Below are 16,604 nucleotides of genomic sequence, written 5' to 3'. Positions count from 1 at the left end.
GATTGATTTCGAAGCTTTTGTATTGACTCCGGGCTCCTGAATGAAGCTGTCATGTGTGTCTGTGGTTGGCTAGCAGGCTGTCCGGCTGCAAGCTGTGCCTTCCTTTGTTGTTTAGGCCTCATTGAGCTGAGGGAAGAGGCTCATTTCAGGGTGATTTACCACCACCCAAACACCAGCTGTCTGTTGTACTCCTGCTTGCCTCCACCTTGGATTCAGTTCCCCCCTTCTCTTCCTCTCCCACTCTACAGTGTCTGTGGGCACTTGGGCATGATTTCCTCAAGACTTGTGTGTCACCCCTGAAGAACAGCATAAAAACCATAAATACTGATTATGTTGTTCATTTCAACATTTTTTTTAAGCTCCCCTAGTCCTTGTTTGTATTTTATTCCCAGGGTTGACCACTGTGGTGCTGTACAATCTTCTTTTTCTTGGTCAAAGAATGAACTGTGTCTGTAGGTAAAAAAATATAATACATAATAAGACCACCACATTCTCCTATGCTTTTTACTCAGAGGTCCAAAACAGTGCAAAAATAGTAGTGGTTTCAATTAGAAGTAGCTGAGAGTCTCAGCAGCATGCCAACAGGTTGAATTGTTCACCTTTCTTCTGCTGGATATCAGGCAAGGTGGCTGCAGAGGAGTTCCCCTGTGCTGAAAATGATGGGATATTTGAAAAGATAGAGAAGGAATCAGAGAAGGGCAACACTGCCTACCTGCATGCTCACTCCTGAACAGGGCATTGCAAAGCAGAAGAGATGGGGAGAGTATGAGACATTTGAAAGCCAAGTTCAGATCTGGCCAGTGGGATCTTCCAAGGAGAAATGGAGGGCTAAGTCCCAACTTGAGTTTGCATCAGGGAAGCAAGAAGTGAAGTAGTGTGTGTGCCTGACCCTGCCTGATGAAAGGGCAGAGGACCTGCACTTTCAAAGGAGGTGCTGCATAAGCTATACCTCGGTGGCTGCTGGCACTGTCCCACTTTTGGCAGTGTTCACAGCTTTGTTGCTCAGAGGTCTTTGGAAGTGTGAGGGAAAGACTGTGCCAGTGCCTTGGGGGTGAGGGCATTGCCAGTATTTTCAATGGCTGCTGCTCAAACACGAGGAAAGCTGACGAGAGTTGAGTAGATTAGTGCCTAGAAAGATGTGGTGGTGGCAGCATGGTGAGTGGCATGGAGTTGCTGACACAGGCCACCCTTTGTGCTGCTGTCACTGGCCACAGGCTTGGAAGAGCAGGCGGAGGACCCTAACACAGCATGTGTTACCCTGGGGTGTGTAAAAACCTGCTTTGAGTGACCGCCACTCCTCAGAAGGCTCAGCTTGGATGTTTGTGTAATAGGGTGAGGAGCCCATGTGCCACTGAATGAAATTGTGTTCATCATCTGGGGACAACAGAATGGCTGCATGAAGCTCAGTGACCAAATTTTGCTTCTCATTTATTTTTTCCCTCCTCCCTGCTTCAATGAGACTCTAGAATCCTCCCATGAATCCCAGCCAGCTCTCCCCTAACACAGAGCCTGGCGGCTCAGCAGAGGCCTGCCAATGCCATGTGCGTCATGTCTGACTCTTCTAAATGGGGCTGGCAGCTCTGTGCATGGCAGTGATGCTGGTGTTTGCCACAGCCTCCCAAGCAGCCCCAGCAGCAGGGATTTGTGTGTTCTCCGGATCCACTGGTGTGAAGCGAGTTGTGACCGGTCCTCATTTGACTTCTGGGTGACATGGTTCAGTGTTTCTTGACCACAGGTTTCTAAAACTAGTGACGAGTCACCCATGAAGCTGCGATAATTAAGCCTGTTATAATTATTATTCTTTTTTTTTTTTTTTTTTTTTTTCCCCTTGAAAACTTTGGCCAACTGCCGGAGCCTGTGGTGTGATGAAGTTGGTGAACCCAGTGGGACTCACCAAGTGGCAGGGATACAACATGTACAATAATGAAACAATTTTGCTTTCCTCTTCTATGCTCACTAACGAACCTTCTTGCTCCTTGCCTTGGGAAGGGGAAGTCTGGTGGGGTGTGGGAGCCAGTGGAAGCCAAAGCAAGCTCCTCCATTGGAAATGATTGTGCCTACCTGCTTCTAAGCCACATCATCACATTGAGGGCAAGAAGCACAGCAACACTTAGTAGCAGCACATCTGTGAGATTCCAAGATCGCAGTGCTCCTCCCCAAACCTGTTATTAAAAGGCTATGAAACATGGAATGAAGTTTCATAAATTAAGAGCAAATGTCTGTAGCACCATCAAGATAAAACTCTTTCCCTTCCCATTCAAACATCAGGAGTGCAGGACTGCCCTGCTGGATGGAGCAGAGAGGGATAGATTAGGAGGCAACAACCATGGCAGGATAGCCCTGGCGAGGTGTTTTAATTTCTTAACAAACTCCTTGGGCACTACAAACTGTAAAATAACACAGAAATAAACAAACAAAAACTCGCTGACCCTTAGCACCCTGGAGGGCTCTGTTTCAGATCGCTGAATAAAAGCTGAAGTTGCATATGGATGTTTAATATAACACAAGGCACGTGCTGCTGCAAGCATGCTTTCTTCTAATCTGGTTCCAGACAGAAGCAGCCAAACAGAAGCCCCTTTCCCTATCCCCACTGAACTGCCTGGTGTATGTGAGGAAACTCCTGAATGACAAGGCCTCCATCTGCTCTTAAATGGAGTTGCGACTGGCTGCAAATGTTGTCCATATGCTTTTTTCTTTTTCTTTTTTTTTTTTTTTTTCTTTTTTTCTCCTTTGCCTTTCAACTTAACTGCCTAATGTTAGACACCTATCCCCAGATTAAATATTGGCTCATAAAGAGCCTTCCTAAAAAGGTGAAGGCAGTAGCTAGTTGAGGTGGTACCCATTAAAAGAGGTACATCAGCAGCTGGAGAAGGAAGGAGATAAGATCATTCAAGCAGTGTATTGTTTATGTTTACTTTTTAATAGGAATGGAATAGCCTTTGCATTCTTGCATTATGCTATCAAAATGCTATCAAGTTTTGGAGTAATATCTTCCTTCTGTTCTTGATTGTCCGTGTGATTATGATTCGCCATCATTTCTTTGATACTTCCAGGCTTACACAAGAACACTGACATAGCTTATTATGAGGTTGTTTGTCTGGGACTGCATCCTATAAGCCAGAGAAGGATCTAAAAATTGAACTTTTTCCTTGGTTTGTGGTGTTTAAAGTGCTGGAACTTCTTATCTTGTGGTAATGGCTTTTTGTGAGCGCTGAAATAAAGTGACCGGCCACAAGTGATGTATGGATCTGGCTGCCTAAACACAGGTGTGTTACTGTTATAGGCACCCTGAGGTGTCTTAGCCATCTATTAGGAAATATGGGCTCTCCCCTAGGCCCTCCTGTATTTCTAACTTGCCTTATGTACTTTTGGTATCTAGAAGGTTGCCTTTGCTTAGGAATATTATCATCTCCCTGTTCTTTGTGCTCTCATTTCCACATAATAACTTAATGCAAGTACTTTACTTTTTAGTCATTTTAATCATTTCCTTCTGGGGAATACTTTTATGAATTTAAGATATTACAGATTGAATTACTGAAGTTCTAGGTATGACCTTTTCAGTGTCCCCTGTTTCAGTGTCTATTTTGCAGAGAGGAGGTGGAAGGATAATTTTTTGCACATTATTGGATCTTCCTGAGACTGGTGAGATGCTGGGGTCACCAGGAGAGAGACCTTAGCACACCTGGCAGCTTGCAAACTCTCCCAAGGTGACCTGAAGTTTATTGGCCTGTTTGTAATTCTTGCCACCAAGGGTCAGCTCTCTGCTGTGCCCTGACAGTGAGCAATGGCTGCAATTCCTTTTAATCATGCCCTTTTTCTTCCTCATCATTTAGTGTAGAGCACTTCCACTTGGCTAAACTCATCAACTGCTTTAATGTTGTGGTATGGCTACATATGAGCAGATTTCCCCCCTCTTGCTTATCTGATTCTGAGAGTACTTGTTTTCCAGATGCAGACAATAAATTTTAAAGCACGTAAATATTATGTGCTCATGGGATCTCAATTATGTTTTTGTTTGAACTTAATCATCGTTGTGACCAAACCTAGAATCCCAACCCGTTTCTACCATGGGGATTTATGAAGATTTTGATATTATCAAGTTCTGATAAAAATTAAAAAGCTTTGGTAAAGAACAAAAGTGATTCAGATTATCCCTAAAAAAGAACTAGGTTAACATGAGAACGCTGTTGCTCAGTCAGCCTGATGGGTTGTCAATGAAACGGAGTTGGCTGAACTCAGCTTAAAACTGGTCTCTGTAGGCACAGGAAAGGTGAGGAAGTTGTTCCTCTTGAAATCTTCATTGGACCCAGCATACTATTGCTGTTGCAGAGTTTATTCTAGTGGACTGTGGTGTTGGGTGAAGTTGAGCTGTTGAAGTCCTGGCAAGGATTTGTTATTAGTTGTATGGACCAGTTGTCTAGATGTGGGTAAGTTATGCCTGTAGGCCTGTATTTTGCAGAAGCTGGTTATGCTAATTTGATAATGGTGAATGTGAGTGCTGACTAGGAGCTTTACCTCAAGTCACTCCTGCTAATTGTGCATCATGAGGTTGATGGTTTTCTTCCTACTCATGTACTTGTATGAAAATCTCTGGGTTGAAATAGCACTGGGTTGAAATAACCTGTTCTTTTTCACTTTGGTTTGCTCATGTTCCCACTGTTATTTTTTTCCATACACTGTGGTTTCCTTGTGCCCCTGTGTGACTTAACTGATGTGGTAAAAATGGTCCCTGGAGAAGTCTCCTTAGTAGCTTGGGAGCTACTTCTTAATGGAAGAGCATCTCAAAGCAATGAAGGATTGAAGGATGAGTCCACAGGTTTCCCTAATACCCTCTCTTTCCCTGTCTCTGGTCTTAAATACAAACAACTTGGTCTTTGTTCAGATTGTGATGGTGTTTTTCTTGCCTTTTCTTTTGTAGGGAAAAGTCATTGGAGATGCAAAACTGCTCATGAGCTGTGGTTGCAGAAAAGGGAAAAATGCTCAGATGAAAGACTCAGATCAGGTCAGTTGATATGTACTTTAACTGGAGAAGAAATAACAGAATGTGTTAATGTTTGATTGATTTAAACTGTGTAGCTACATAGCAGGGTTTCTGGACACAAATAGAATCTTTATCATGGCCAGCAGTGATACCACATTAATGTTTTTGCATTTGTTATTTGTAGAAATCACTTTCAAGCAAGAGCAGGGATTTATTGCACTAAGAGTTGTGAATGTCTCAGCCTGACTTACTCCCATCTGGCTTATTTACTCATGAATTCTGGTTCTTTTTAATAATCCACTCAAGGCAATGCTTTTCTTAAAGACTATTACACTTCTTTCTTGCTGGCTAAATGCACCCAACCTTTATTCTCTTAACTGTAGCTGCGTGGATATGCAGTCATTAAAAAGAAATGTGCCATTTGCTTCATGATTTTGTTCTGAAGTGACACCAGTAGAAGAACATTCAATAAGGACTGAAGTTAGTCATGATAGACTTGTTCACAAACTGAAAACTGGTGGCCAGGTTTCAATATCCATTACCTGGATTGAATGGCCCCTTATTCTAAAATCTGTCAAACTGACACCAGTGGGACTACTGGTAGTATACAGCAACTGCAGGGAAGGGGGGCTGTGCTCTGAACGCCAGAAAATGGCTTATTCCTACCATTTTGCACTTATTCTGACCAGCTGAGCTTGTTCCTGAAAAAATTTTTGGTTTATGTTGCCTTCTGTCCTTCCAACTATAGAGATGTCTGAATCTAGAGATCATTTGTTCCAAAGAGGAAGTGGAATCTGGCTTGAGTAGATGTGTTTTAATAGATAGTGGGTTATGCAATATTCTCTGCAATAGAGAGAAGCTGTTGATCTGAAATATCAAACAACTGCCTGATTGCTGTCCAGTGCAGCTTGTGAACACCTATGTTCAGATACACATCAGCAGGAGATTCAGTATGAAGAAAAAGTCTGGGATCTCCAGATCCCAGATGTGGAAGACGGGCTGAGTTCTCAGGAGGAAAATAATTTCATTTTCAACATGCGTGTTCATCAGCATAATTAATAACAATATTTTGGAGCTTCCCAGAGAAGTTCTGAGATCAGATCTGTCTGTGCTGTGGTGGGCTGTGTTGGGAGGTCCACTGTTCTCACAAGTGCTTTGTAGGATTAAGTTATTGTGTCTTTTTGTTTGTTTGTTTGTTTTTAATATTATTAAATGACAACATCATAGTCCTGTATTATACTATCAGATTGTGATTGAGACAAAGATTTATGCGACCTCTCTTTGAAGAATAACTTTCCATTCTCACAAATACAGGTTTAATTTTCTCATGTTGAAGTTCTATCACAGCAAGAGAAAAATAGAAATGAAACACTTCAGTGAATTTTACTCTTGTATTTTGATGTACACAAGTTAAATAGCTCTTGATTTACAACAAGGATGGAGCAGGGTCAGACCTCTTGCAGTGGAAATTAAAATGGAGAGAGAACATCTTGACTGCAGAGGAATGGTTCACAAAACACCATCTCTAACAAACTCTGTGTTGGAACAAAAATTCATTTATTACAATACTTAAAATGTAGAGATACAAAAAAAAAAGAGATAAAGTTAAAAATGTAGAGATACCAAAAGCAGTAGCTTTTGGAAGGAAAAAACAAAACAATCCAAGGCTATTAAATGTTTTATACGACAGCAATAAATTAGTCTTTTACCTTGGTTATTTTCTGAAATTTAATTTTTGATAACTAGTGCTGTGTTGAGCACCTCAGGATTTCTTCCTTTTTCTTTTTTTTTTTTTTTTTTTTTTTTCTGTATCAACAAAAAATTTTGGGCAAGCACTCGATTCAGTCTGGAAAGTGCATCTGTTGTGCCCCTGTGAGGATTTCAGGGGACAGGAGGTAGACAGGGAGGAAGTTCATACAGAAGGGCGGGTGGTAGGGTGGCACATTTGTCTGTGAATGCAGGACCTCAGCTCAGCTTATAAATTATCCCCTGGGCCTTGTAAGTAAAAGCAGACTTCTATGGTGACATTGGCTGGGAAAGGCAAACACTTGCCGACAGTTGTAGGCTAATCCTTCAGGACACTAATTGCCAGAAAACCAAGGAAGCATTATTTTAGGAACAGCTTGTTTCACTTTGTGAAGGGGGAAAACACTGCATTGGATTTAGTTTTGTTTGCTGAGGTCTTTTCCTCCCTGCCCCCAATCTGAGATTTTAAAGATGTACCTTCATCTACAGGCCTTTTTTTCTTCTTCTTTTTTTTTTTTTTTTCCCTTCACTTTCTTTGCATTTCCTATTAAGGCCATTGTAACTATGTGAAAATGCAATTTTTTTTTACTATTATTATAATTATTTTTTTAATCTGCTTGAGTGTAAGCAAAAATTGTATGTTTTTAATACATATATATTTCATACTTTGGAAAGGTCACAAACATGCTATACTCCACCACTGAAAATCTCCAGCTTGACCAAATTGTGACTCTGTTGCTAAGGATTTAATGTACTCCAATGTGTCTCTGGAAGGCAGGGCACCTTTACCTTCTTGACATATAGTCTCTTTTCCAGGCTCTGACATCCAAAGGTCTTTGTCTCTACAGTGTTTTCCGTAATGAAAATCACCAATGGATTAATTTTGACCATCTCACTGTTGAGTGTGGAGGTCCAAACTGACTCTCATGGGGATGAGACTTAATAACAATCACAAGGAAACCAACTGCCATGTTAAATTTTCATTTAAGCAGGAGAGGGACCTGTGGTCTATATTTTTTGGCCTCCCAGTCTAAATCAAACCTACATGCTGAGGGAAAATAGTAAGCAATGCGAGTTGAACCCCACCAAGTATTTGATAACTTCCAAGGAAGTACAGCTGGCTATACTTCCCATCCACCATCTTCCTTCTGTGCCATGGATGGTCTTGAAGCTTTGGGTTGGTAGAATGGGATGACTGAGAGCAGTCTCAAAATAGAGCTATTTCTTGGCAGCAAAGCGTCAGTGTCCTTGACTGCCACTGGCGCCATTTCTAGTTGTTTGTGTGCACTGTGGGAGTGAAACTCATCTGTGCTTCAAGGCCAAGACCAAATCTCTGCACCACAAACATCCTACAGTAATTGTAAGGTTCATATAGGCTCTTCAGGGTGATCATTTGTTTCCCAGTAATTTATGCCTCTCTATAAATTATTATGCTATTGCTTATTATTTGAGGAGCATTATTGCATAAGAATGGCAATCCTGGGTTAGGGTTTCCTTGTGCTAAATGGTATATTGACATAAAGCAAGAAAAACCGTTCCCGCTGAGTGATTTCAGCTGTTTTATACGTTTTGAGGAAGAAAAATGTCATTTAAAAACAGGGGCAAATTGTGTGGGATGACAAATAGCATTAGCATTAAGGGTATGCATAAAGTTGAGAACCAGAAGTAGCAAAGAGCTCCTTGCTCTCAAGAAATACAGCTTTGCCTTGTGGAGATTAGTTTAGTTTGTTTTTCTCTGCCTCACCCAAAAGATAGGCACATCATCATAACTCTTATCCTTTGATTTTTATTTTTGTTTTCATCTTTTCTGGCGGCTCATGTGAGTTCAAGTGTTATTGAAAATTCAGGTCCCGTACATCTTTCCATGCGTTTGTTTTTAGTTTTAATACGACAAATGTATGCCTCCTCTGGAAATGGTATCTATGCTGCAAAGTAATTATTTAGTGAATTGTAGATCCAGATCATGTTGGCAAGGATCAGATTAATCATTATTAATCATGACCTCTCTGACAGTAACCTCATCCCTTGACTAAGTGCTGTTCTTTATTAAGAAGTAATAGCTATTATGGGGTGGTTGGGCCACTGCTCTCATTGCACCAGCGCAGGGCTGAGGACTTCTGGCAGAAGGCAGAGGAACTCAGTTCAAAATCAAAAATAGACACACGGTTCACATTCCAGAAATGAAACGGGCAGTTTCCCCTGTGGGCTCCTTCAGCCTCATCTGAGCATTCTCCCTCCCCCTGAGGCCTTCTAAGAGTTTGTCTCCTTCCAAAGGTTGAATTCATGGACAAAATAACCAGGTGTGGTTTTATTATTGTTATTATTTCACTTTGATTTATTCATTTTTATTCTTCTTCTTTTTCTTCTTCTTATTATTTAAATTTGTGTGGATCCCAATGCAACCTAATGTATGTAGAGGCCTGACCCATCCAGTTAATTACAAGGTTAAAATTTTAATGTGTAATCTAGTGGCTGCAGCAGGTTTCAACAGCTAGGAGTGGAGATGATAGCCTGAGATTACTGGGACTGCAGTTATCCCAAGCAGACCCCCAGATCCTCAACACTTTCAAGGACTTTTATATTCCTTGAAGAAACATCACACTGTTGAAGGTGAAGTATGTAGCAGTGTTCACTTTTTGATTGAAGATATGAAGAGGACTACTTCTTTCTTCAGGTCACTGGAATGGGGATTGCAGGCCTATATATAGAGAGAGTATATATGTAGATGTTCATACACATATAGTTTTATGGATAGGTGCATATACCTTCAGACTGACTGCAAAAACAGAGATCTGCTGACAGCAGACAGTAATTAAACTTCTATTTATTTTGGGTTTCCTGTCACTACAAGTTCCATTTAATAAAGTAAAGCACTGCTATTGATAGATGTCATCACAATTTCAGCAAAAATGTAATGGTTGAGATACTGTATTGAAATTGTTCATCTTCCCAACTCCCTGTTCCCCAAAATGTGCTTTAATTTCTAAAATCAGGCAAAAGCCTTTAGAAGAGAGCAAAGGAAGTAACATTTTTAAATCTTTCAATCTCTTTGATACCTAGAGGTAGCAGTGGTGACATGGAACAAACTTGCCATACTCTTATGATCTCTATGTACTCCCAGTTGTTCTGGGAGTTGCACTGTATAATGGTTGGAGGAATTTACTGAAAAATAAAAATAACACCAAAGACAAAGTGTCCAGTATAAATTACTTAATAAACCTAAACAGAATTGTATGTGCTAGGGCTACTGGTAGTTTCTCACCTTAAAAAAAAAGCATGGGGGTGGGGAGCTTGACAGGAGGAGAGAAGGGTAAAAAGTATACAAATAAACCCAATTCTTTAAATAGCTGACTGGCCTGACCTGAACTGTGTTGGAGCTAAGTTCCTTTGGCAGCTGGTGCTGCAGTGTCTGTTGAGGGCATAGCAGAGGGCTGAGACCAGATTTCGGGAATCTGCCTTGGCTTCATCTGCCTTGCATTCTTCCACTTGTCAACAAGAAATGCACTGAAGCACGAAATGAGGGAGTGCAAAGGCTTCTGCAGCCACACTCCATCTGAGCAAGTCTGGATAACACCCCCATGTTTAATGTTTCTTACTGCTGAAAGAAATCAGAGCAATAAAAATAAACGAAAGAATTGGCTAGCTGTTGGAAATACACGGGTGGAAGAAAGCAGAAGGAGAGAATTGGGGGAGTGAATATATTTCTGCATCTGCTGTTTGTGGCAGGGATTTAATCTCAGTGTGAAAATTCATTGGATTCCGTGTGGGTTACAAAGCGATAAAACAAGAAGTAAAATACGAAGAGAGGACATGAATTGTCTGAGGTTCCCCAGCAGTAAAGCGTCCTTAAACATATTTCGGAGTTCACTGAATGAAACAGGCTAGGTGATCATATAAGGAACATGGGACCATAGGGAACTTCTGAGGTCATTCAGTCCCCTGAGATCTTAAAGAAGCAATTTACAGGTAACATTACTGATAAACACATCCCAATTGGCACTGGTACAAACAAAAAGCAATTCTCAAAGCTCAGTTATTACACTCACCCCGCTATTATTCTTTTAATTTCCAAAACACTCATTCACATAATCACTGCATCTTGCTCCTGGCACCACATTAGTTGTTTTATTTTACCCCCAATGACATGAGTGTTGGTCTCAGCAAGGTAGAAAGACTTTGCTTTTTCCATTCACCTGTCACAATTTTCTAGACACTGACAATGCTGCAGACAGAAAAAGATTTCATGTGATGAATCAAAATATTGTAGAAAATTGAAACAGAGATTATTTTTATTATTTTTATAACTTCCAATCTATTACTTCCAGTCTGCTTGGGAACAACAGGTATTTGAATGAGACTCACCAGACACAATTTCTTTGGACATCCTCAATTCCCAGAGCAGTTGCCATTTAGAAATTGCTGAATTCAGTGTTTATCACTTATGTTCCTGGCAACTTGGGTGGTTTTCTTGTTTCATACATCTCTTGTGTGAACCAGAAGCAGTTGAGCAATGGAAGTTGGGTGGATAGGTCCCCATTCTTCAGTTTCATGTAAGTTTTGGAGGGATGGTGTTATAGAAAAAAAACTTCCCAGTAGTAAACCTCTGAACAAAAGAGGTTGAGTCTGTGGATATCCTTTACAAGTTCAGCTGTAACAGCCCTGGGTTGAAGCAGGTTACACCTCCCTTTGTACAATGCCTTTGGCAAGCTGACATTTCTAAATGACCTTATATAATTACCTATTTCCTTTTCTCACTCATTTTGTGAATAGTTTTGTACTAAGTTCAAGAGTTTCCCACCTCATGGTCTCCTCTTACAGTTCATATTCATTTCAAAAATGGGTTTGGCTTCCTGTAAAGTGTAGCACAGTGTAGACTGAAGTTCAATAGAACCTTTCCTTTCTACAGGAAAGGAGAGGGGGGGACAGAAAAAAACAAAACAAAACAAAAAAAACCCAAAATACTCCACCTCATAGTGCACTTTTACAGGAAAGGCTCCAGAAATGTCTGACAGCAAATCGTTGTGATTTTTGTTTTGTTTTTGTTTTTCCTTCTTCTTAGACAGTTCACTCTTACACAGTATCCTGCCCCTGCTCAAGATGTAAAATGTAGGGTTCTGACCTTTTCTGGCGAGTGACGATCCCATGTCATTTTTTCCTCCCAAACTGGAGTGTGCGAATTCTGGCAACAAGGATTTGTCCAGGTTCTAATGCAAGAAATGTATTTTCCAACCTGACTTGACCCTGTGCCTGCAGTGAAATACATTATTCTTTACTTCCTACCCTAAATTGGTGTGGACTGCATTGATGGGTCCTTGTTCCACCTCGGAGGTAGGGTCATTTCACTGGTGGTTGAAGGGAAGCTGTACAGCTTTGAAAAGCAATTTGAGAGCCCTCTGAATGAAGTACTTCACACGTGAAAAAAATTGGTGTTATCAATTGTCATCGTCAGCTTCAAATCCTGGAATTTGAAAGGGTCATTTATACTTGTCGAACGCAAACATGCAGGAGTGTGCTAAAAGAGAACTAAAGGAGCTGAAGAAAATGCTGTTTCATGTCATTTCAGGTTTGCAATCTGAGAGAGCATTAATAACTGTTTTGTTGCTGTCATTGATCCCTCTCTATACAGACAGACAGGGAGAGTCAGAAGTGGCAAACTGCAATGTTAAACCCCTCCAAGTGTTCCAATGTATGCCTCCTGTTAGGAGTTAAGAGTAGATACAATCGGGGCACAGAAAAGATGTAGGTGAATGTGGAAAAGGTGTGGATGAATGTGGGAAAGGAATAGTTGAAGATTTGGACTAGTCCATTTGATTGTCAAGACCATATTCCCATACTTCACTCTGGATGCATCCTTAATGGATGCCAACACATGAAGACAGAATGGCAGGGTCATTGTAAGTCAGTCATCTCTTAGATGACAGATGCCATGTGAATCCAGATCTCATCTTCTTGGAAGTTTGTGCAAACTAAACGGCCTGCGTAGAGCTGCTCAGAGCTGTGAGATACAAGGAAAATGCAAAAGCTTGGTGTCAGGTGGCAGATAGCAGAAGGGGAGAAGGACCTGTCATGCCTTTATCTTTGTTGAGAACTTCACACTCATCTTGGCATGGGCACAGAATGTTACCCAAGCAGAACTGTGTCAGTTTGCACCCACTTTTTTACTTGCATTGTATCGGATTCAGTATCAAGACAAGATGAAGTTGAGGTCCTAAATCTCAGTAAGTCAGTTCTCTTTATATTTATTTACAGAAAGGGTAGTAAAGCACTGGAATAGGTTCCCCAGGGAGGTGGTTGAGTCACTGTCCCTGGATGTGTTTAAGAGCTGTTTGGATGTGGTGCTCAAGGATATATATTCTGCTAAATCATATCAAGGATGATTTATATGATATATCATATCTATAATCATATAGAAGGTTGTTAGAGTTAGGGTATTATGGTTAGGTTAGGCTGTAGTTGGACTTGATCTTCAAGATCTTTTCCAACCTGGGTAATTCTATGATTCTATGATTCTCTGGAATTGCACCCAGTGTGGTGGTTCTGCATTCAGCCAATATTTAGTCTTTGCTTTGGTTATTCACAAAAAGGACACCCATTTGAGATACCTTTCTAGCAGCTCAGGTAGTGGTTTTTCCTGAGTTTCTGATGGGGGCAAGTTTTGTTGTTGAGTTGACTATGCTAATAGGAACATTTTTTGCATTGTTCCATCTAAAATAGTCTTTTGTTGTTTATATGTTTACACTTTTTGTTATGTTTCATTTAGTGAGTTTCTTGTTTGAGCATACAAGTCTGGATGGTGACAGAGGGCAGCAGCTTAATGTGTACGTTTATGTTGGGTTTAGATCTTGGCATTCAACTTTTTGGTCTGCCTGGGATACAAGTGAAGGTAAATTGTCTTGCAACACCCATAAAATATATAATACAGTTAATGTATATATCTGTGTATATACCTGTGTCTGTGTAATGTATATATATGTGTGCATACGTATGTGTGAATGTATACATATATGCTAATATATATGATATACACATTATAGATATGTTTGTTTATATAATATGTATATCTTATATATATGCTATATGTATTAAAGGACAATAAAAACATACAACTAGTGGTGTATTTGACCTTGTTTTTCTGTGAAACATTGCCCAGATTCATACTGCAAAACTAATTCAAAACACATTGTATGTTATTCTAATATTTTTGAGAAGTTTTTGAGATGTTAAAAGTTACAAAATTTGTCAGCACTGCATGAGTATTCTGGATGTTTCTTCCACAGTGGATGTATTAACTTATTATTTTATAAAATAATACAAGTTCAACTTTAATATCTATCTAAGAAAATGCATCTTCACAGGCACACAAGTGTAGGTGGACTGAGAGACTGTTGTTGGCAATCACTGCATTTTACTTACCAAGTGGCACAAGTGCATGCAATGTGTAATACACACAGGTTTCAGTTTGACTGAGTGTGTGTTGCAGGCACAAGGGTTAGCCATTCACTCTGCCCTCCCCTCCATAGCATTCCACTGTCACCTATGCAGTCCATGCTGAAGTTACTCACAGTGTTCTATGTCTATTGGTTCAGCTTACTTTAGAGAGATACTTCAGTCCCTCTGCCATGGGGCTCCAACACAACCAGATATTATTTAATTGCTGTAAGACCTCATCTCTCTTTGTAGATCCAGGATAACAGCATGGATATCCTTTGTGTTAAGGACTGCGGAGCAACCAGAAATTAGAGTGGTGTAAAACTTGTCTAAGATAGGTTAACACTGGCTTGAAACATAGTGTGGTTCCTAATAACATCTAAGCACAAAGGAGTTTTAGTCTTTATTTTTATTTTTTTTTAATATTATATCTCTAAATGGTCCAGACAAAAATCTGATCTGAAAAGCGTGTGGGGGAAGCCATATGACTTGCAGGAGTTAATCCTCCTGCAACTGGTTCCTGCCTGGAGAATGTATTCACAGCTGGGTTATAAACCCTCAAAACCAGTCAACATAACCTTAACTAACATAACATTACTAAAGCAGTGTAATGGGATTGTTCTGCTATGGCTCATCAGCACATTTTAAGTGTCATCAGTTTAGTCTACAACTGGAGGCTGTAATGTGCAAAACCATTTCAAGAACTGTATATTACATGCAGGAATTATCAAATATTAATGGCTTTTCTTTTGCTGGAGAAAAACAAAAGGAGAGGGAAATGAAATGCTGCAGGAAACCAAATTGTCCTTCAAATACTTAGGCATTTTTGGAGGGCATCAGAATCAGTCTGACAGCTGAATATTGGTGTAGATGACCAGGAAATCAGCTCTCCTTCTGAGATATCTGCTGATCTATTCTACAAACTTAGCCAAGTTATTTCACTTTAATTTTCCCTCTTAATCGTATTTGTTCAAAGAAGTGAGTTATTTGACAGGGGAGTTATTTCAATCTGTTGCTGCAGTGGCTTAATCTCTACCTGCAAGGCACTGAGCAAACAGGGTGAAGCTATGAGGGATGAGGCTCCATGTTTTGTCCTTCCAAAGACACCCCCTGTGAATATTTTAGTAGTTGGCATCAAGCCCTTTGTAGAGAGCTCAAATGTTTTGGAACTGAGAATGAAGTGTGATTTCCATACCCCAAGGATGTGGTCAGGAAAGATGGTAAAATTAACTGTTTTAACTCAACAGCCTTCTCATCGTGTGCTGGGCTGCCTGATCATTTACTTATCATATTGTAAAACATGTGATGATGCGATGATGTAAGAGTTTCCATTTGGTTGCAGACACCTGTGTTGTCTGTAGGTGCTATGGGCTGAGAATTCAGTAATTTGCCTAAGGCTCTGGAGTATCTGTGTCAACAAGACGACAAGAAACTGCAAGACACTTTCCATGGACTCTGTGTTCCCGTGTGCTGAAAGATGAGATCTGTTGTAGGTAACTTTGTAGGGCACTCCTAAGGTTTGACTTCATATGAGTTGATAAATGTGCGAAGGTTCATACCTCCCTCCCCTATTTTAGGAGATGGAGGCTCTGAGTTGAACCACAGCTTCATTCATAAGGAAGTCAACTGAAGTGTCTCTCAGCACCCTCCCTAGAGGTCAGCGGTTGTATCTGGAAAACAAGAGGATGAATTGTGATGAATAACAGCCTGCAAAAGCTTTTATATTCTGTTTTTATCATTATCAAATAATGCTGAAGAGGCCGCAGGGTGACAAAACTCTCAAGCTTCATTTTCGTGAAGCTGCTAGGATGAAGACAGGGTATTTCAAAATCAATACTGAAGATTGTATTCCGAAGAGCAAATGGGAGAGTCATTATAAGCTGCTTTGCTTCTCATCTCTAATTCCCCATATTCATAACTTAAGCCCTGTCATTTGGATTTATCCTCTGTGGCCTGCAGTGACACCAGGAAAAGTCCTTCTATTTAATTATGTGGCCAAAATAAATAAATAAATAAACAAACAACACTGCAGGGTAGGATCATATCCCCACAGAAGTTTTAGGGCTTAAATGTTTCATCAGATTTTGCTTTACTCTCCCCCTCCTGTTTGTCACCCTTCTCTCTCCTCTGCTGTTATACATCAATCATCCTCTTTCCTAGAGGCTAGAATACAAGCAGCGTAATCCCAGAGTGAAAGGCTACTGATACAGCCAATCCTGCGTGTGATTATTGCTCCGTTCTGCTAGATGCCATCACTAGATCTAATGACAGGCTTTTGCTGATAGGCACGTTTCAGCTACAGAGGAGAAAGCAATAGGGATGCTAAACTAAGAACTCAGTTTTCTGGTTGTTGGGTGATCTGTTGTATCTCTGTCTACTTCTAATTTAGGTGGCTTTCTAAACTTCTCTTGCATTTATTACTTCTCGGTTTGTGTTATCATGGCACTTA

General features: G+C 40.4%; 1 protein-coding gene across 3 annotated transcripts in view; it reads left to right on the top strand.

Annotated features, from left to right (window-relative positions):
• The window catches only part of SETBP1 (SET binding protein 1), a 243,012-nt gene that overhangs the window by 29,728 nt on the left and 196,680 nt on the right, over nucleotides 1-16,604 (top strand). For 2 of the 3 annotated variants that reach the window (XM_015887216.2, XM_015887214.2), the window contains one exon: nucleotides 4,919-5,002. The exons of the other annotated variant lie outside the window; for it this stretch is intronic. In XM_015887216.2, coding sequence (XP_015742702.1) covers nucleotides 4,919-5,002 — 84 coding nt within the window. The remainder of the gene's footprint in view (nucleotides 1-4,918; nucleotides 5,003-16,604) is intronic. 3 annotated transcript variants of the gene reach the window in all.

Source organism: Coturnix japonica, chromosome Z, assembly GCF_001577835.2.
Source record: "Coturnix japonica isolate 7356 chromosome Z, Coturnix japonica 2.1, whole genome shotgun sequence".
NCBI lineage: Eukaryota > Metazoa > Chordata > Aves > Galliformes > Phasianidae > Coturnix > Coturnix japonica.
The sequence above is the reverse complement of the archived record's forward strand: the minus strand, read 5'-3'. Positions and strand labels throughout refer to the sequence as shown.